This window comes from Lolium rigidum, chromosome 7 (assembly GCF_022539505.1).
Source record: "Lolium rigidum isolate FL_2022 chromosome 7, APGP_CSIRO_Lrig_0.1, whole genome shotgun sequence".
Lineage (NCBI taxonomy): Eukaryota > Viridiplantae > Streptophyta > Magnoliopsida > Poales > Poaceae > Lolium > Lolium rigidum.
In genome coordinates, this window is record NC_061514.1 from 116,750,670 (window position 1) to 116,770,960 (window position 20,291).

Sequence of the window (20,291 nt, forward strand, 5' to 3'; positions counted from 1 at the left end):
GAACAAAATAGTTTCAGGAAAACACTCATTCATGCACGGCAAAAGGTGAAGATAAGTTTAATTTCCTAGTGGAGAGGGAGTTGGACCTTCTTTATAAATTATAAGGGTTATTTTTCTACCATTTATTAAGAGCTTGAAAAGAATAGTGGTTCACACACGCTCCTCCCCCACTATGCACCCCATGTCATGTACGAATCTTAATGAACATGTTAATTATAACAGTTGTTGCTGATTCCTTCGGGTTGTGGGGCTTAAGGAGGTGAAGGTTTTATTTATTCTCTTACACGCCCAACACATACACTACATAGTTTTGCGCCACCTTAACTTCTTCTCCATCTCGCTTCTTAGTGTGCATCATGAATTGAAATCGTAGGCTTCTTGAACCACGCCTCTTGAGATCTTGTAGGTGAGAGGCAATAAGGTTTTTGTGGAACGCGCTTGTGTAACTGCTCGCAACTCCATCGACCACTTCATCGGTGTTACCGTGATTGACGACATGACTACTCGGACCGACCACAACAACCAAGACCACTGCAAAGTCTGTTCTGTATAATCTTATCCCTATTGTTAGGGACAATTCTTTTTTTGTACTAGCAATTGAGATAGATAGTGCGTGTTTAGTGATTCTTCTAAGTTGCATATCTACTTTTCTTAGTACTGCTCATGTGTTTAATTAATCTGGCTTGATTGTTTGTCATATATACCTAGTTTATTTCCAAATTAAATATATATAAAAAAAATGCTCATATATACCTACGATTTTAGTTTTCTTGGCCTAATGGAAAGGATAGAACAACAGTTAAACAAAGGGACGGGAGTCGGGAGCGTTGTCTTAGAAAAATGGACTGCTCAAGTCTTCTGAAAAGAGAAAAATTAATGGAAAGGACAGGCTGGGACTGAGCCATCACTCATAATATAATGCTGGATTCCACTTCGATCAACTCTGCATTCAATCAAGGGACACCTTAAGACTCACACACGGCAGCTAGCATTGACCAAGTTGCTTGTCATCTCTCTATCCTCAACTGGATCGTCTCTGGCTCAGGTAAGTAGTTTGATGTTGCTGCGTGATCTAGATCTATCCACTATTGTTTGCATTGATCTCGGTGAATCTCTCTCATGTCTCTTCAAGGACTTGCTACAGCTCTTCAGTGTGTACAAGCACGGCAGGCCTTGAGCCCTTCAGGTTGGTATTTCCCGCTCCTACGACATCTATTTACTTTAAGATCCCGCCCTTCAGGTTGGCATTTCGCACTCCTACGACATCTATTTAATTTAAGATCCCGCCGGGAGCTTATTGCATTCATCCTCCAATAATGACTGCCATCCCATCATCCCTCCAAATTCTAACAAGATAATGTAGCTGTGTTAATATCTTCTTGTGTGGTTGCTGCTCTGTTCTACTCTGGCAGCATATGGTTCTAGTCTCTAGGCGCTTTAGAAGGTCAACGAGTGGCCAAGGACTGTAAAGAGCAGAACAAGCAGCTACTAGGTAATGTACAACTCTACAGTTAGTATTCTCCTGTAAAAATAATTTAGAATGATAATATTCATTAATTTTCTTATGCATCAGGTTCTTACACTTAGCAAGGATAACAAGTTACAATAATGGAACCAGAACATGTAACGTTTCAGCAATTAGAAGAAATTACAGATGGTTTCTCCGAGGCACGGAAACTTGGTCAAGGCTCGTATGGAAAGGTTTACAGGGTAAGATTAAAATGTGTCATGCAATACAACCATAGTTTGTTGTGAATAAATGTGACTGATGCACTACGCTGTTTGTCAAACAAATGGACAATATGCCTGCATTACATTATTTTCCCATGCATGAAACCTTGCGGATGCAACAACTGGGAGTGATGTTTTAGCACATGGGAGCATATGCTCCCTTTATTTTTAAATGCATGTTACATATATTTTGAAATTTTAAAAAATTGAACCGACAAATTCGCACGTACATCTTCACATGCTACGCGCTTACAAAATCGTTTCATGAAAAACCAACTCCGTCTGCGGTTTGTATAAAAAGGACAAAATTCAATGCTTAAAATAAGTCTTTTTAGATGATAAAATTTCTCTTTTTTACACAGACCACAAAACATACTGGTTCCTCGCGAAACTTGACGAACTCACATATATTATGGAGATGTACATGAAGAATTTTTCGTCAAATTTTTTTGAAATTTAGAAATATAATTTTTGGGTAGATGGAGCATATGCACCCGGGAGCCGAATTGAATTTGTTTTAGTTTTGCATGATATTTCGTAGTAATATACATGGATGCTCCCTTTTTCCTACTTGTCAAATGTTCTTGGTAATAATGACACAACATGAACTAACAATGGATCTTGAACAGGGAGATTATAAAAATGGAGGACAGGTTGCTGTAAAGTTGCTTACTAATATGGGGCCGAAATTTGACAATATGCAATTCCAGGATGAGTTTGATAATCTTAGAAGGCTCAATCACCCCAATATTGTGAAGCTATATAGCTACTGCTTTGAAACGCAACATAAGCATATCCAGTATAACGGAGAAAGTATTTTTGCTGAAACAATTAACACAGCGTTATGCATGGAGTATATGCAGCACGGGAGCCTTGAGAAGTACATTTCTGGTATTACAGTGCTTCTCTTCTGATCTTCCATAATATGATTTACTTATGTGAAGATGAGCAGCTGTTGATATCTGCATTTCATGCATACTACGTTAAATTCTGCAGGTGAATCTGATGGACTTGACTGGCGTACACGTTATAGTATTATTGTGGGTGCCTCTGAGGGTTTAAAATATCTTCACGAGGGATTGGACAAACCCATATATCATTTGGACATAAAACCTGACAACATATTGCTAGACAAGAACATGTTACCCAAACTTGCAGATTTTGGTTTATCCAAGGTCTTCAATGAAGAACAAACCCTGGTCTCAGAGTGCCCTATTGGAACGCCGTAAGATAAAAGCCTCTCGCAAAACAAAAAAAACTCTAATCAATAAAATGTGCTTATACTGAATACCTTCTGTATTTATTGCATCACTTATGCTATGCAGTGGGTACCTGCCACCGGAATTCATAGAGCACAATGTTATCTCAAAAATGTTTGACATATTTAGCCTGGGTGTTGTAATGATCAAGATAATCGCGGGGCCCAGTGGACGCACCAAGAGTGCAGAAATGCCTCGCGACAATTTTATTGATCAAGTAAGAAATGTCCCATCTTATTTCTCTCTATCAAGATCAATGGTTAATGATCTAAAAGAAAATGATCGATGGTCAATTGTTATGCCTCATCTTCCGTCTGTATAGTATTCCCGCTTTACACTTTCGGATCCCCAGGTTCATAGGAACTGGAAAAGGAGGTTGCTTACAACTTGGAGCGGTTCTACACTAGAAACATGTTGCCAGCAAGTAAAGAGATGCACTGAGATAGCATTGGACTGCATGAAGACTGATAGGCACAGCAGGCCTACTATCGGGACTATCACCGACGAGCTGATCAAGATGGTAAGTGAGACAAAGGTGTAATTTTTTATTTCTGCATCGTCTTTTGTGCAACTAAAGAGGTCCTACTTGTATTTGCATGTACATGTCAACAAGTCTATCTCTTTCATTTTATATTTTCTAATTTAATCATAATGGCATAGAATTGAATTTTCAATTGCACACATAACCTGATAACCATGTGCATGATCCGGTGCCTGCAGTCCAAATGTCCAACACTAGTACAGAGTAACTCATACTTCGCTGCCCTTTCCACTCCGGACTCCCTTCTTACATTACCCGTGTTAAGGAGTATTAGTATTGGTTCTCTATAGTGCATCTGACTTGAGGTACAAGAATAGTAAATCAACACAAATACGGAGACCAATACTAATACTCAACAAACCGTAGCTGATCTGGAACCAACATGAGTTTTCTGGTTATGATTTCATTGCTTGCAGATGAGCTACGGCCCAGGGAGCGGGTTCCTGAGCATCTACAAGCACCTACTTCGGTTTCCCAAGCAGATAAGCTGTGACCCAGGGGCACAGAGCGGGTTCCTAAGCGTCGACCCACTCCCACTCGAGTCTCCATTGCAGGGCTTAATGCCATGCAATTCTAGGATCGCATGCCCTCTGCACCTAACCAATAGCACCAACGACCACGTGGCCTTTATCATCCACACGGCAGATTGCTTCATGGGACCGCTCTGGGGTGTTGTGCCCCCAAATTCTAAGTACACTCGTGTTCTGACAATGAGCAAGCCGCTGGCGAGCATGTACGAACTTCTCTTGACACTCGAGAGCAGCAAAATGGATGGTGAGGACATCAGAAGCCTCGTCGGTCGAGTCTCCGCTGGATACCGTGAACCGGACTGCTGTTCTGTCTTTGAGAGAGCCAGAGAGAAGGGCCGTGAGGTGCATCAGGTGAAGGTGACAGCTCGTTATGAACAACCAGGAGCAGGGGAGGTGACGACGCAGCAGCTAACACTGGAACCCAGAGTCATGGTATTGGATAGGAAAATTTTCTTGCCTATATTATTCTCATCTATAGTGCCTTTCATAGGTGGCTTTTGTCCCTTGTGTTTGCACCAACTCTGTCCCGTGTTTGTGATAGGTTCAACCGGAAAAAACTAAAATGCCAGCGCATTCTTTCGATTTTCATCCAACAGAACCTTGGTGAGTTTGTTTGTACTGTGGGATACAGGTGATAAATTGAGTGTGCTCAGCTATTTCTATAATATATTCCTTCTTGCATGCAACAGGATTTTGGCGGTGGGAATATCTCCCCAGTTGTCGTACGAAACACCAAAGGATTTGCCGCAATCATCCTCCAAAACAAAACGAGGAGTACCATTAAAGCAGTTTGTTCACGTCTGGAACTACGAGACGCAGGCAAGCAGTCTCTTTCATAATCTCACTAGTGGCTTGATTACTCTTCCTAAGATCTTGCAAGAATATGTTATTCATCTACCCCTTTTGTCTACTTTTGTGGCTAATTTTGAACAGCAGATTATAAAATAAGCACAACCCATCACAGTTCAGCAACAATAAACAGCACACGCATGAGTGTTTGGGCAACGGGTGTCTTAGACCAGCCACACTGTGGTATCGATTGATTCAATGGGAAAAGTTGATTTGTTCAAATCGATGTTAAAATCCTGCAGTGTACTGAACCGGCCCATACAGAAAGATGAGCCCAACTTTTACTCTTCCCTTTGTGTTCAAACGGTTGAGCTTCTGCTTGCTGAAAAGAAAAACTTTAGTTTAACGGCTATAAGTCGAACCACTATCGTGAATCGCTTCTCTGCTCTGATGCAAGTATTTGATGCTCTGCAGTGTAGTGAATCAGTTCAGAAGGGCCTTTGAACCGTTTTTTGGCAACGGCGCTGGTATTATATGGCATTAAAAAGAAGTCAGAGGTTAAAACCCGTATTTAAAAAAAATCATAGAATAGTTATCAGAGTTGGTCGAAGCATACCATGCAATGGCAGAGCTTGAGGAAGATTGCTGAGGGGGGCAATCACAGTTGAGGGGACAAAGAACACAAATTATACAAAAAAAAACTCTGAGTAATATGTGAAATCTAAGTCTATATATTAAAGATATTATACACGACTTTTCTAGAGTAGGGGGTCCATAGCTCACTTGGCCCTAAGGAAGCTTCGCCACTGCTATCATAGTCGGTTATCCCGACACACTAAAGGAGAAGTGATAACTCATGGTTCTCACAAATAACTTTTCATGATACGGATAATAACTTGCTCTATAAAGAAATTAACGGTGATATGGGCATGGCTATACCTTTCTGGAGGACAACATGATATGGAGTGGCTCCATTCTTTTCAGGCCCGAACATGGTTTTCCCCATGAGCTATCTTTTTAAATGAAACTAGCCCAATTAGATGCAGAGATCAGGATATATTCCCTTTTTCTGAAAAAAATGAGAGGGTCATTTAGCCCAAGTTTCTGGATCGTGCTCATATGTACCATATTTTCAATATCTTCTTTCAACTAGTTTTTTTTAGCACAACCAGGGGGGTACCTAGCCGGCGATAGGAAGTTGTGCCAGGTCGGTCGGCATGGCGGGGAACACAGTGGAGTGAGGTGATGTGGTGGGTTGTCGACAGCGGTGGTGGACACATCGCCGACGATGGGAAGTTGTGCCAGGTCAGTCGGCGTGGCGGGGAACACCCTGGAGTGAGGTGATGTGGTGGGTTGTCCCCAGCGGTAGTGGTGGCAGTGGCGGCAAGTTGCAAGGCATGCATGGGTACTGTGACTTGGACAGACAGACTACAACCACTACGGGTTTAGTGAGCTCCGAAAGTCTTGCACCCACTTCGGTCGATGCCAGCTCTGGCATTCTCGGACATCGCCCCCCTCCTTGGAGGCGTTGCCCCTTCACCTGCGTCGTCGTTGGCTGGAGCGGGTGTCAGCGGCCATCGACGATTTCCCCCTTGGGGACGTCGTCCTTCGTCAGTTGGTGTTGGCTTGTGTTACTTTGTAGCTTCTTTGCGGGCTAGGTGTGTGAGCGGCCATGGGGCCAGTGTGGAAGTCAGAGCAGCAGCTCAGTAATTCACCTGCGTGACGTAGGTGTCGCTCGCTTGGGTGGCAGAGTCAGCGGCTTGGCTGGTGCACGGCCTTGGGACGGGTGGAGAAGTCGGAGTTGCGGTGGATATACTCATTGGGTCGCCCAGCATGGAGAGATGTATTTTTTCCTTGAGTGGTTACTCGGGGTTTATATCGAACACGACATGAATATAGTGAACTATCTATTTTGTAAAAAAACCAAATAAATCTAAAATGCCACTTGTTGTCCCCAACAATACCGAATAAGGGCTAATATGGGCTCCCTTGTCACCGCCTCACTGGTGTAGAGATGCCAGGGGCAAGCAGAACCTTGTTCCAAGTCCAACAAAAACATGAGAGCCCACCAGAGGCCTTTTCGTCTTTTCAGAACCGAGCAAAAAAGACCTTGCCTTGCTCCCGATGAGCAAGGTAGTTATCCTCCACCCCTCTTCTTAGATCAACAATAAAAGCTCAAGCGAATACGCGGACTCTACATCATTCATACTCCATTTGAGCATGGAGGTGAGTGACATTGGGGCCCTCACCATCCCCAAGCAGTTGACATGACGTTAGTAAACCTCCATAAAGCCAAGCCCAAAACCCTTTGCTGCATGTGAGACCAGTGATGACCGCAAGTACAGGGATCACCGTAGTACTTTTCGTGGAAGAACTTCTAGGTATTTTATCAAACCTAAGGTGTTAAGGTTTGTCGTTCTCTCTTACCAGGACTAGAGGTGTTGCGGTCTCTTTACGCGTTTGCATCCAAATAATAGTTTCAAAATTAGTCTACCTTTTTTTTTCCCTTTTGAAGGCCTTACACGACCAATATATGCTGTTTATTTGTTTATAACATATCACTCATATATTAAGTGCTAAAGCTGTAATAACTCTAATTAGAACTTGAAAATTGATTTTGTACTTATTTTTCTTTGTTCTTATTACATGAGTAACCCGAAGTATTTTTTTTGTATGTATGGACTAATTAACATGCAACCTTAATATATCCACAGGGAGTTGCATCCATTGAGATTGAAAAACCATCAAAGTATTTTTATTATGGATTTCAACCAGAGCACAACTATAAAAGGAATACAAAAGGATGGCGAGTCACTGCGGCAAAATTTGTACTAGCACCAGAAAAATGTTTTCTGGTGGGTGATAGTTTGGGGAAAATTCACATGTACAAGTATGAACCTAGTTTGGGGAAAGTCTCGTATAGTTGTGAGCTTTCTTCTCCTTACGGAACCCATGAAAATACTAAGGTCACATGTTTCGCTATTCATGCAACTAAACCATACGTGCTGTCAGCATTCTCTAGAGGCGATATTTTTCTGTGGCACTATGGAAACAGTTGGGAGCAGAAGAAAAGGTTTTACATGGGCGGGGGAGCTGAGCACATCATGTTTCACCCAAATAACACCATCGCTTTCGCTGCTACATCGGGAGACGAACTAGAGGTTCGTGTTTTTTTGGCCATGCATTTTGACAAACAATATTGTAGACGATCGTGTTAATATGTTCATTCCGCTAAACCATGTAAATGCTTGGAGATTGCAGATTTTTGACCTGAATTATCGTCAATCAGTAGGCCCATTGAAATGGCGTTCTCCATACAGTGTGATTTGTATGGACTACTTCAGTCATGGTGATGAGCAATACTTGATCACTTGTGCTGCTCGCCGTGGAGATAAAACTGCCGAGGTAAGGGCATCTTCATTCGTTCATTCAAGCTCTTGACCCTCGGGAGCTATACCAAATACAAATTCATGCAATGCGTTTCTCCTTGTTGAGCCAGATTTGGGATTTCAAGAGCAAGACCTTTTTTCTAACACTTGAAGGACATACATCAGATGTTGACACAGTATGTGCCCATCCCAGTCTTCCATTACTAATTACAGGCTCGTCAGATGGAACAGTCCGTATTTGGGACTCCACTACCTTCAGGTATGTCCGAATATGTTTGGATCTATCACTAGACTAAATATGCATAGCACGCTCTGAAGTACAGAAAAAATATGTACAATACTCTTTGGACCACACAGACAGTTTATAACATGGAATTAATTTGCTTGTCACTAGGCTTAATTAACATCAACTAATCATATTATAGGGTAGATAAGCAAAACAGCATGAAAGCTATATATGGTTCTTTTCTCACAGTTTTCAGCCACAACCTTCTAGGTGCTCTGGCATTTAAGGTAAACTATCCTGTGAAGAAGTGTTAATAGTGGGCTTCACATTCTTCCAGGCTGGTGAGCACATTGAATTTTGGGCTCGGAAAAGTTCTGGCTGTACGATGTGTGCGGGATTCAAGAAGGTATAGATGAAAATGTTTCCTGTTTTGTTTAATACGAATATTACTTACATTGGCATTTGTACAGAGCTGGGTAGTGTTGCTTTATCGAGAAACCTAGAGAGAATAGCTAAAATAACACTAGTAAAAAAACCCGAAGTGCCAAAATACCACTAGTTAAAACCAAAGAGCCAAAATACCACTCAATTTCAGTTTTTTCATGCCAAAATACCACTAGTGACTAACTAAGAATAATATTCTCAAAGAAAGACGCAAATGCCCTTACCTCTTCACATGTCAATACTCTTCACTCAGCACCATTTGAGCATCATTTAGCAGCATTTGGGAGCATTCCAGCACTTACCTATTGAACAACAAATGAGCAACATTTCAGCAGCATTTTGGCAGCAATTCAGAAACATTTTGACAGCATTTTGGCAATATTTCAGCAGCATTTCAGCACAAAAATACAAACAACATAAGAGATGACAGTGTTGCAATATATCACCACAACAGATAGATGTTCAGCAGCAATACATAATGGTTTTAGATCACCAAAATACCAACATAGTAGTTCATACCACAACACTGGAAGACGTAGGCAAAACATCATGGTTCTCACACCTACATGCACTAAAATGGTCGAAGATGGCCAGCGGCAGCAATTTTGCTCCTTGTGGATGCACTGGGAGGTGTTGAAGCATGTGCAATAGTTACAGCCCCCTGACTTGTCATTGGACTTGTAGTACGAGCAGACATATGAGTATGCTGTTTAGTTGGTATCCTAGGAGAAGTGGCTGCCATGCTTGCTTCAACCTTACATTTTTTTCCTAGAAGGCAATGCACAAAGTTAGTATGCAAGGGATATAGTAGCAAGTGAAAGGAAACTGAGACCCACAAAATAATTACCACAGAGGAGTTACATCTCGAGCAACATCACTTTCAATCTCAGGCTCCTTGCATGTCTTCAGAAGATGGCCTAATTGTCCACATCTTTTGCATTTATGTTTTCTGTCGGTTCCACTATCACTGTAATTCTTTATCCTCCTAGTTCTTGTACGTCCAGCTCTCCTCCTGAGTTTGGGAGGAATCATATCAGTGCCAGGCTCCTTCTGGAGGAGTAATTCTTTATCCTCCTACTTCTGCCATTAGAGCCTCGTGCGTCTCTTCTTCATATGTCCATGCTAGTATGTCACTTTTGAACTCTTTCTTAAAGTTAAGCATAGATGCCTATGCATCATGCATTCTCTATGTTCACAATTCGGGTACACTTCAGAAATGGCGTTCTGCAATCCCTTGCATGAATTGGTATGGATTGCAAGCCCCGGTGGGTCTCCAATGGCCAATTTCAGTTGATGCATGAACCACACCCAGTTATCTGTATTTTGCTTCTAAAGAATGCCGAATGCCAGAGGAAACATCCAACTATGTCCATCAACACCAATTGCAGCAGCCCATTGTCCCATGTATTTCCAACCAAGAAAAGTTGCATCAACAGTGAAACAGAACACACAACACATTCTAGCATCCATACTTTGCACACAACATTCAAATGTTATAAAAAACAGGGGGAAAATTCATTACTGTGGTGGGAAATTCCCTCATGCTTGGCATGTCGATGGAGGCAGAGTCGGAGCACCAGAGGGCGTGGCCTTCGTCTTGCTTTCTTTGCAGCACAGGGAGGCTGCAGAGGGAGGCTGAGTTGCGGGCAGAGGCGAGCAGGAGGAATGGATAAGAATGAGGGGCCGGCGAGCAGGGAGAGGCGGATGCTCGGTCCTAGCGGCAGCGGGGCACGGCGGAGTGGCGCCGGGGCATGGGGGAGGGCGGCGAGGCTGAGGGGCTAGGCGGCTTGCAACGGCGGATAGGGGAGTGGGGCGCCGGTGCGGCCATTGTTCCTCTTCGTAGAAGGAGAATGAGATGGGTTAGAGCATCTTAGCCGCGTCCCGCAAAGATTTTTGGGCGCCGAACATTTTTTTTCGTTTTCAGTCGTCGCCGTGTCTCCATTTGTTCACAGCCTGTTTGGTTCGGAGGATTTAATATTAGGGAATGGGAATTAGACTAGCCACAATGAGAGTATCATAGGTAGTATCATACATGTTATGTAGGAAAAAAATCTGATGTGGCACATCAATTAATGAGGAGAGAGGTGGGAGTAGTATCATAGGTAGATACGGTATCATAGCACGTAAAACTAGAAATTTAAGTGATAAACACATCATGTACACATATTTGCATTGAGATTCTACAAAACATTAAATATGATAGAACTATGATACTAATTCATGATACTATGTATTGTAGGTGTTGTATCATAAACTAGTATCATATGCATGATACTAGTCTATGATACTTCCCATTGTGACTAGTCTTAGATCGATAGGGACTAAAACTCTCTTGTATGGTTGAGGGGAATGGGAGTTAATTGGGGAAGGGGCAAGGGAATTAAGGGACCCAACTCCCACGTTTCTCATCCCTGGGAAGAGCAGGTAATTAGTCGAGGGAATGGGATTGGCAAAAGGAAAACGCTCTATCTGTTCGTTCTTCACATCCTATGATCGGCAGCTTTTTATTTGTGGGCTTAAACAGACAAAGCGCTATCTAATTCCCACTACAATTCTCGTCCCGGACCAAACAAAGGAATGAGAATACAAATCCAATTCCCTTGTCTAAACTCCGGGCAACTTCGGTCCATTTAATTCCTATTCCCTTTTCCTAGTATTACCAAACAGGCTGCGGGTGTCCTGGGCTCGTCCTGTTCCATAGGGGACGCTTCGAAGGCGTCGAATAGAGCGAGAAGCGAGGCAGGAAGTGGCAGGCTCATTGACACACGAACGAAATCCAACCGTGGCCTACCTAGCGACGATGCAGTTGCCGGGAAGGGGAACCGTTGCAGTGGCAACCACGTCGATCTACACGCGAACCACGTGAACTCCACGGAAGAGAAACCACAACCCTCTTCGATATTTGCGCCGCCATTCATCCCCGCTCAATAAGACTTCTATGTCTGTGCATTCTTATCTCCAACCGGCCGGCGCCCTTCATCCGTCCTCTCCCTCTCTGAACATGAGCACTTCATGAGACACCGATAGTGAGGGGAAGCCGCCGGGATGGCGTCATTGGTGGGATAGAGCCGCGATGCCTAGCAATTGTAGTTCCCCGCCGACAGACGGCCACAAGGAGGAGTGGGAGGCCGACGATGGCCATGAGGAGGAGGTGGAGGCCGTGCCGACGACGGACATGAGGAGGAGGAGGAAGAGGATGGAGATGGCAGGTGAAAACGGCGGCAAACGGAGGAGACGGCTGAGGTAAAGAAGGAGGCAATGGCCCGAGCGAAGGCAAAGGTATCGGCGGAGTCGCAGCCGGCGAGCACCGACGACAACGAATACACCAAGGACTACTCGTCGGAGGGGGACACAAGCTCGTCGGACGCGTCGATTGCCACTACCTCATCGGAAAAGGTGACGAGCAGGAAGCACTTCCCGTGAGAACGACGAGGCATTGCCATCAAAGAAGAAGTATTTAAAAATTAGTTCATATTTTTTCGAAGTTTTTATGTGTTAATTTGTTACAATATGTTGCACTACTTTGAAAATCTCGATTGTACCTACAAATTCCTTCTCTCTATTGAAGTAAAAATGCAAAAAAATAATAAGCTATTTTAATGTATTGGGGCGCGTTTCCGGGACGCGGTTGGGGAGCAACGTCCACCAAACGCGGCATGAAGAATATGCGTCCCCCAAACGCTCGATCCGGCGCCGTTTGGGGACACATTGGGAACGCGACTGGAGATGCTCTTAGCCCATCTCCACTCGGCTACCCCATATGTCCTTCCGACGTAAGCGTTTTTTTTCTCATGTGGAAAGCCGCCGGCGCGGTCACGGAAATGGGGCCGGTTGGCTCTCGGCCGTAGCCTCATACAATCGAAAAAATAAATAATATTTTATTTCATGTCACACTTTTAAAACTAGTAGTACTCCTATCTAGCCCTATACTACATGTCTTCGAAGTCGTCGTACTCACCGCCGCCGCCATCGTCCTCGTCATCATCGTCGCTTGGCCGAAACCTACGGCGGCGGTTGTAGTTGTGCGAGCTTGCGGCGACCGGTGGCCGCAGCCAGCTGTAGCCTTGGCCGTGATCGCCACGGCACACATGGTAGGCCTGCTCCTCCTTCTCCCACCAGGACCAGGCATAGTCCACCGGCGCCGACGGATTGGGTTTGAGGGAGGCACATATGGTGGTACGCTGGCCGGGATACTCCTCCAGGTCACCGCGCGTCTGTAATGTTGCTCAGCCATGGCCTACTCCGAAGGCACCTACCACTCCGGCCGCGGCCGCACAAGCCGAAGATGCCCATGTGGGGGCGAATGCTCCCGTATGGCAGCGCCACCGCGCCCGTTGCCGCCATTCGGCTGGAAGTGGGGGTATCACACGCGGGGTTAATCACCCGCCATAATGTGGTCCATCATGCTCTCCAAAGTCTGGCAACACCACCATAGCAGCCGATCGGCCTCGTTGTTGTTCACAGGAGGTGGCCCATCCCCCTCTTACCTGGCGAGCTCGCTCTCGCGCTGGTTGGCGAAGAAGGCGTCCCAAGTTGTGTTGTTGTGGGGATCCTAGTGGGGATCCATCCGTTGCACGGGCGTGAGCTCGCCGTAGTAGCGGTGGGTGATGCCCGGACGCCAAGCCGCACCTTGTAGGCCGGGAGAGACCGGCACGCCTCCGGCGCTCATCCTACATCGGGGGGTACCGGTAGTCCGGTGGGAGGGGTAGTTGGGGACGCGCCTACATATAGCGACAAAAGGCGGAAAGCGATGGAAATGGCGGGAAGGAAATGCGTGAACGGGGTGGTGGCGTGCATTTTCGCCGGTGCATGGCCGTCGACGGTACGCGTGCATTTTCAGGAGACGAGGCGGTCCATCTCGCTGCTAGGGCTAGCCTGCCTCATTTTCCAAACCGTTCGGTGTCCGGCGCCCACGATATCCCACAGTGGGTTGGGTTCAGTTAGGGACGCCCGATTACTAATCGTGCCCGGCCAAACGAAATGCTGGTACAGGAGCTAATAGAATCACAAACTGCGGCACTAACGAAATGCATCTCACGATTTTTCAAAATGCAGGCACTAACTAAAGGAGCGTGCTGATAATACTTCGGAGGCTAGGAGCTCTCTAGCCTCCGGCTTCTCTGGCTGACACGTGTCTACTTTTTAGCTAAAATTTAGATTTTGCTTCATCGCAACAAAAAACTCCCCGCTTTTGCTTCATTGAAGTAAAAAACGATTCACTTAGAAATAGAAAGGGAAAGACCTATCCTCCGAGTTTGCTTCGTTGCAGCAAAAAAACCTTCCGCTTTGCTTCGTTGAAGCAAAAAACGATTCATTTAGAAATAGAAAAGAAAAGACCTGTCCTCCTACTTTGCTTCATCGCAGCAAAACAAAAGCCCTGCTTTTACTTCATTACAACCACCTAGCATATGCAGCATCCCGACCTCCTCGTCGTTGGAGAAGCTAGTTCCCTCTTGAAGCAGCCATGACCGCACTTTGTAGCAGCCACAGTCGGCCTTTGCAGCTCCGTTGAGCAGCATTTGCAACAGCGCCGCCCTTCGCTTGCAGCTCCGTCGAGCAGCCTTTGCAGCACCGCTGCCCTCCGATCGTAGCTCCAGCGAGCAGCCTTTGCAGCAGCGCCACCCTCTCGCAGCTCCGACGAGCAGCCTTTGCAGCTTCGGCAGAGGCCTTCGCAGCACCGGCACCCTTCGCTCGCAGCTTCGGCGCCCTTTGCAGCTTCGGCAGAGGCCTTCGCAGCATCGGTGCCCTTCGCTCGCAACTCCGGCGAGTAGCCTTTGCAGCACCACCGCCCTTCGATCGCAGCTCCGGCGAGCAGCGTTTGCAGCAGCGCCGCCCTCTCGCAGCTCCGGCGAGCAGCCTTTGCAGCTCCGGCAGAGGCCTTGGCATCACCGCCGCCCTTCGCTCGCAGCTCCGGCGCCCTTCGCTTGCAGCTCCGGCGAGCAGACTTTGCAGCTTCGGCGAGAGGTCTTCGCAGCCAGGGCTAGCCTGCCTCATTTTCCAAACCGTCCGGCGCCTACGATATCCCACAGTGGGTTGGGTTCAGTCAGGGACGCCGGATTACTAATCGTGCCCGGCCAAACGAAATGCTGGTACAGGAGCTAATAGAATCACAAACTGCGGCACTAACGAAATGCATCTCACGATTTTTTCAAAATGCAGGCACTAACTAAAGGAGCATGCTGATAATCCTTCGGAGGCTAGGAGCTCTCTAGCCTCTGGCTTCCCTGGCTGACACGTGTCTACTTTTTAGTTAAAATTTAGATTTTGCTTCATCGCAACAAAAAACTCCCCGCTTTTGCTTCATTGAAGTAAAAAAATGATTCACTTAGAAATAGAAAGGGAAAGGAGGTGGCGTTTTGGCTCATAGGAGCAAATGCTCCTATTATACAAAATAATTAAAAAATAATTTTAAAAATGTCAAAAAATTCTGACATAAATTTTTTGTTGTACATCGTGACATTCTATGTTAGTGCACAAGCTTTCATGGAGAAACAACATTTTATGTGCCGTGTACAAAAAAGACAAAAAAATGTCTTGTACGTAGTTGTATTATAGCATCAAAATTTGTCTTTTTTACTGGAGCCACAAATTTTTATAGTTCTTTTTGAAAACTTGTGTACGAACATAAAATGTGTAGATGTACATGAAATTTTTTAGTTTAGAATTTTTTGACACTTCAAAATGTTGATTCACACAATGGGAGCAAATGCTCCTATGAGCCAAAGTGAATATCCCAAAGGGAAAGACCTGTGCTCCGAGTTTGCTTCGTCGCATAAAAAAACCTTCTGCTTTACTTCGTTGAAGCAAAAAACGATTCATTTAGAAATAGAAAAGAAAAGACCTGTCCTCCTACTTTGCTTCATCGCAGCAAAACAAAAGCCCCGCTTTTTCTTCATTACAACCACCTAGCATATGCAGCATCCCGACCTCCTCGTCGTTGGAGAAGCTAGTTCCCTCTTGAAGCAGCCATGACTGCACTTTGTAGCAGCCACAGTCAGCCTTTGCAGCTCCGTTGAGCAGCGTTTGCAACAGCGCCGCCCTTCGCTTGCAGCTCCGTCGAGCAGCCTTTGCAGCACCGCTGCCCTCCGATCGTAGCTCCAGCGAGCAGCGTTTGCAGCAGCGCCACCCTCTCGCAGCTCCGGCGAGCAGCCTTTGCAGCTTCGGCAGAGGCCTTCGCAGCACCGGCACCCTTCGCTCGCAGCTTCGGCGCCCTTTGCAGCTTCGGCAGAGGCCTTCGCAGCATCGGTGCCCTTCGCTCGCAACTCCGGCGAGCAGCCTTTGCAGCACCACCGCCCTTCGATCGCAGCTCCGACGAGCAGCGTTTGCAGCAGCGCCACCCTCTCGCAGCTCCGGCGAGCAGCCTTTGCAGCTCCGGCAGAGGCCTTGGCATCACCGCCGCCCTTCTTTCGTAGCTCCGGTGCCCTTCGCTTGCAGCTCCGGCGAGCAGACTTTGCAGCTTCGGCGAGAGGTCTTCGCAGCACCGCTGCCGTTCGTTCGCAGCTCCAGCGAGCAGCGTTTGCAGCTCCGTCGAGCAGCATTTGCAGCACCGCCTCCCTTCGCTCGTAGCTCCGACGAGCAGCCTTTGTAGCAACGCGACAACCACTGCATGTACTTGCAGCGACGCCGGGCCCGGATGGGAAGCGAGCAACGCTCGAGGGCAGTGCAGGTCGAGGAGAGCATAACCGCGTCGGGGGAGAGCACCGGTGGGCAGCGACCGATGCTGTTCCGGCAGCAGACCTTGCGTAGGTCACGGAAACGGCCATGGCGGCGCGGAAAAACAGGCGAGGGCGGCGCGCAGGACCCAACCATAGCGGCTCCCAAGACCGACGTTGGGGAGAACACCGGCGATTCTCCTTGCAGCAGCTACGCTTAAGGGCGCCATCGGCGTTGCCTAGAAGCACCAGCCGTTGCGCGTGGCAGCACCCACCATCAGCAGTCGCAGCACCCAGAGCCTCGATCTCCAGGGACGGCGGGGCGTGGAGGGAGCTGGGCTTACGGGCCTCCGCAGCGGCATCCATCTCCTACACCGGCGGGCGTCCGGCGTTGCGCCGCGGCCTCCATCTGCACCGACCCGGAACTGCCGCTGCAGTCACCAGAAAAAACACCGCCCCCACTCCTCGAGCAAGCAGCCCAGGTCGCGTCCTCACCGGCCAGGCCGCGCCGTGGCTCCTCCTCCCGCTCCCAGCGTCCCAAGCACCAGCCTCGGGGCTGTTGATTTGGAGGCAATCATGGCGCTATGGCAATGGAGAAACCAATGCGAGAGGATAAGGCACTGAAGTTGGTGGGGCCCAGAAAAAAAGCATCTGGCCTCGTGGGAACGTGAGATGGAGGCGGACGCATGCTACGAACCCGGAGGCCGGAGGAAATACAGCATTTTCCCTAACTAAATGTATCTAACAAAACACCACCAACCAAATGCATCTAAAATGTGCAGTCAACTGAATACAAGTCCAACAGAATCTTAGGAAAATCATAAGAAAAATGACAACCCACAGGGACAAAGGAGAAACGGTGACGATGGGTAGTAGGTAGCCATAATTAATGGAGAGATGGTGGTCTTGTGTGGTGGGCTCTACCAAGAAATAAATATAACCAATATACAATAAGAATATAAATATTATAGAATTTCCGCTCTGTTTCGATGAATAAAGTGCACATGCTTTCAAGATAAACTTTGACTAAAAAAACTGAGTAAGAAAATTTTGATTATATTATGCATAATTAGTATCGTTGGATTCGTATTGAAAGATACTTCCAAATAAAGATAATTTTATAACAACAATTTTTATATATTTATAGTAATTTTTTATCAAAGAAAAAATACACAACATAACACCTTATACATTGAAACAGAGGGAGTATACAACTATATGCAGTGATCCTGGGACATATGCTAGCTACACCATGGGTGAGGGTAGCACCCGGGAGGTGTAGTGCATTTTTTTCCCCAAAAGTGAGTGCTATTTTGCCTCTTTAGCTCACTTGTGGTATTTGGCACTTTCAGTTTTAATTAGTGGTATTTTGGCTATTTCTTAAAAACATAACCTCAAAGATGAAAAGAAACTAGTCCGGAAAATGAATTACTCCTATATCAACTTCAGAAAATGTTTGGTGGTAAATTTTCTAGAGTATTTTTCTATTTGGGAAAATAACTTTCCTAAACCTTATTGCAAAATTTAAATGCAAAACAAAAGAAAAAAGAGAGAGAAAGAAAAGCTCGGAACGAGGAGTTTGGAACAAACAACACGCTAGTAGTGCCTCAAAAGGACTAAAAGTAGCATCAAATTTTCTTTGCTGGAAGTCTGGTTGTATGCACTGATAGATGCACAATTTTTTTTTTTTGACAATCAGTACCTTATATATTCATAATAGCAAATAGTACACGCTAGATATACATGTGCTGTCTTCAGTGGTATAAAATAATGTCTAAAAGAAACGAGTAAATTTTGGAGGTCTTCAAACTATTTCTTCTTCCATTACATGATCTTGTGCTTTCCTGAAGGCGGTCGAAGAAAAATACCAAACCACTAACATGCACATACCAACGGAGGTTCTCTCATAAATTTATTTTAAGCCGCAATACCAAGACCACGTGCAAGTGCAGCCATTAAAGAAGTCATCAGTCAACATCGGCAAGAGTATCAACACCAGTATACTAGAGAAAAGTAACCGAATAGGCTGGTCGACGTCGCCGGGGAGCTGTCGCCGGGGAGCTGAGAGTGCGAATTGCTATTGTCGAGTATGTAGCAGACAAGACAAAAATTGTGAGGATAATGCTAGTGGTTTCAGCAACCATATGAAAAGATCTAAAACCGATATGGTGAAGAAAGCTCTAAAGGTCCATACCTAGAGAATTTCAATCTTCTAACACCGCCGTTAATGTCGGGAAAGAGATCTACTCGTTGAACAAAGAGCCGAAGATCACTTATTATGGACGATGCCATCTCCGTTAAGGAGGAGGTCAGAAAGAGGACTGCGCTAAAATCCTAACCTAATCTCTTGAAAACATTACTTTTATTAAAAGCTTCATGCATGGATCGGTTCTTGCCCCTCACGACGCTGACCAGAGGAGGGAAAACCAATATACGGAGGAGGAGGCGGCACTAGATTTTGTACGACGTCGGCGCTAGGTTTCACGAAATGGAAACATGATAGATGCGCATACTTGGGGTATCTAGCTCTTTCTTCGTTTGTTGTTTCAGCAATGTGTTCGGCGGATGTTAATAAACAGCACAAATTCCTTTTGTTTTACCATTCTCCCCAATTGTCAAGCATGAACAATGCATTGTATTTTAATTTACTGTAGGATTGCGATCTGCTGTGAAGATGGACTGGTCGTGACAGAAATCGATGGGGAAGAGCCTTTCGCTAGCATTGGAAGACAGTGAAAAGGCTACATACACAGCATGGTGAAATTGAAACCATTCATGTATTGTCAATGTCTACTGTAGTGAATCTAAAAAAGGCCTCTGAAGAACCAAGCAATGTGCGAGGAGGTGCGGCCAAAACAAATGTTGAAGCGACCGATCGCTGGAGCGATTTCTTTTGTCTTGCTTCTGTTCGCCAGCCAAACTCTGAGACAGATCCCCGCTCCCCGCTGTACCTGTTGTACTAGATAGGAACGCGCGGCTTGCCGCGCGCTTGCCCGCCTACGGCGAGCAAGCAGAAAATGAAGACACGTTGTGACAGAACAAAATAAGAAAGAACAATTGTTAAAATCAAAAGGTGGCATCCAATTCTATATCATGTTTAGATATGCAAACGGTGGAATCAAACTGCAGAGTGGCAGGGAGAGGGCAGGAAGAGGTCGACTTGGAGTTAGCAAGGGAGAGGCCACCGCTCGCAGCCGTTCCCCTCCCGGCCAAGGAGGGGGCACCGCCCACCACTATTCCATTACAGGCAAGTGAGAGGCCATCACCCGCCGCCGGAGAGGCGACCGCCTTCCGATGTTCCCCTGCCGGCCAGGGAGAGGCCACATCCCGTCGCCATTCCTCTACCACCGCGGTCAGTATTGATGGGCTTTATTTGTAATGCATGTCAATGGGCGACATGACAACTGTTTTTTCCTTCTCACAATATTCTATTATCAAGAGAAAGTGAGGCGAGTAAGCATGAATGAAGACACCTTGTGAAAGAACAAAATTAGAGGGAACAATGTTGTAATATAGTAGAAGGGGCATACATAAGCATAGTAAAGTGATCGGGCGGTCCGCGACGATGCAAATCTCCCAAATATGCGTCTGGTACCACCTCCAGCGGGGCGACGCAAAGTGATCGGGCCGTCCGCGACGATGCAAATCTCCCAAATATGCGCCTCGGATGCGTCTCTGCGGACGTTGGGTGGACGTGCAAAGTGTCCGCTCGCGTCTGGCGGACGTTGCG

The 20,291-nt window shown here is 46.1% G+C and overlaps 2 protein-coding genes across 2 annotated transcripts; both read left to right on the forward strand.

The window, feature by feature from the left end:
- The first annotated feature begins 985 nt into the window (after window positions 1-985).
- Window positions 986-5,354, forward strand: LOC124671880 (probable leucine-rich repeat receptor-like protein kinase At5g49770). Its single transcript, XM_047208201.1, has 12 exons — window positions 986-1,045; window positions 1,133-1,186; window positions 1,413-1,492; window positions 1,574-1,710; window positions 2,361-2,622; window positions 2,728-2,956; window positions 3,057-3,207; window positions 3,343-3,510; window positions 3,948-4,493; window positions 4,603-4,664; window positions 4,751-4,946; window positions 5,325-5,354. Exons 4-12 carry the CDS (start codon window positions 1,609-1,611, stop codon window positions 5,352-5,354), a joined length of 1,746 nt encoding a protein of 581 aa, XP_047064157.1. The 5' UTR covers window positions 986-1,045; window positions 1,133-1,186; window positions 1,413-1,492; window positions 1,574-1,608.
- Window positions 5,355-7,575: 2,221 nt separating this feature from the next.
- On the forward strand, window positions 7,576-19,520 carry LOC124669455 (coatomer subunit beta'-3-like). Its single transcript, XM_047206069.1, has 5 exons — window positions 7,576-8,011; window positions 8,112-8,255; window positions 8,350-8,498; window positions 8,803-8,871; window positions 19,216-19,520. The coding sequence occupies exons 1-5, from the start codon at window positions 7,733-7,735 to the stop codon at window positions 19,295-19,297; spliced, it is 723 nt and encodes a 240-aa protein (XP_047062025.1). The 5' UTR covers window positions 7,576-7,732; the 3' UTR covers window positions 19,298-19,520.
- The last annotated feature ends 771 nt before the right edge of the window (window positions 19,521-20,291 follow it).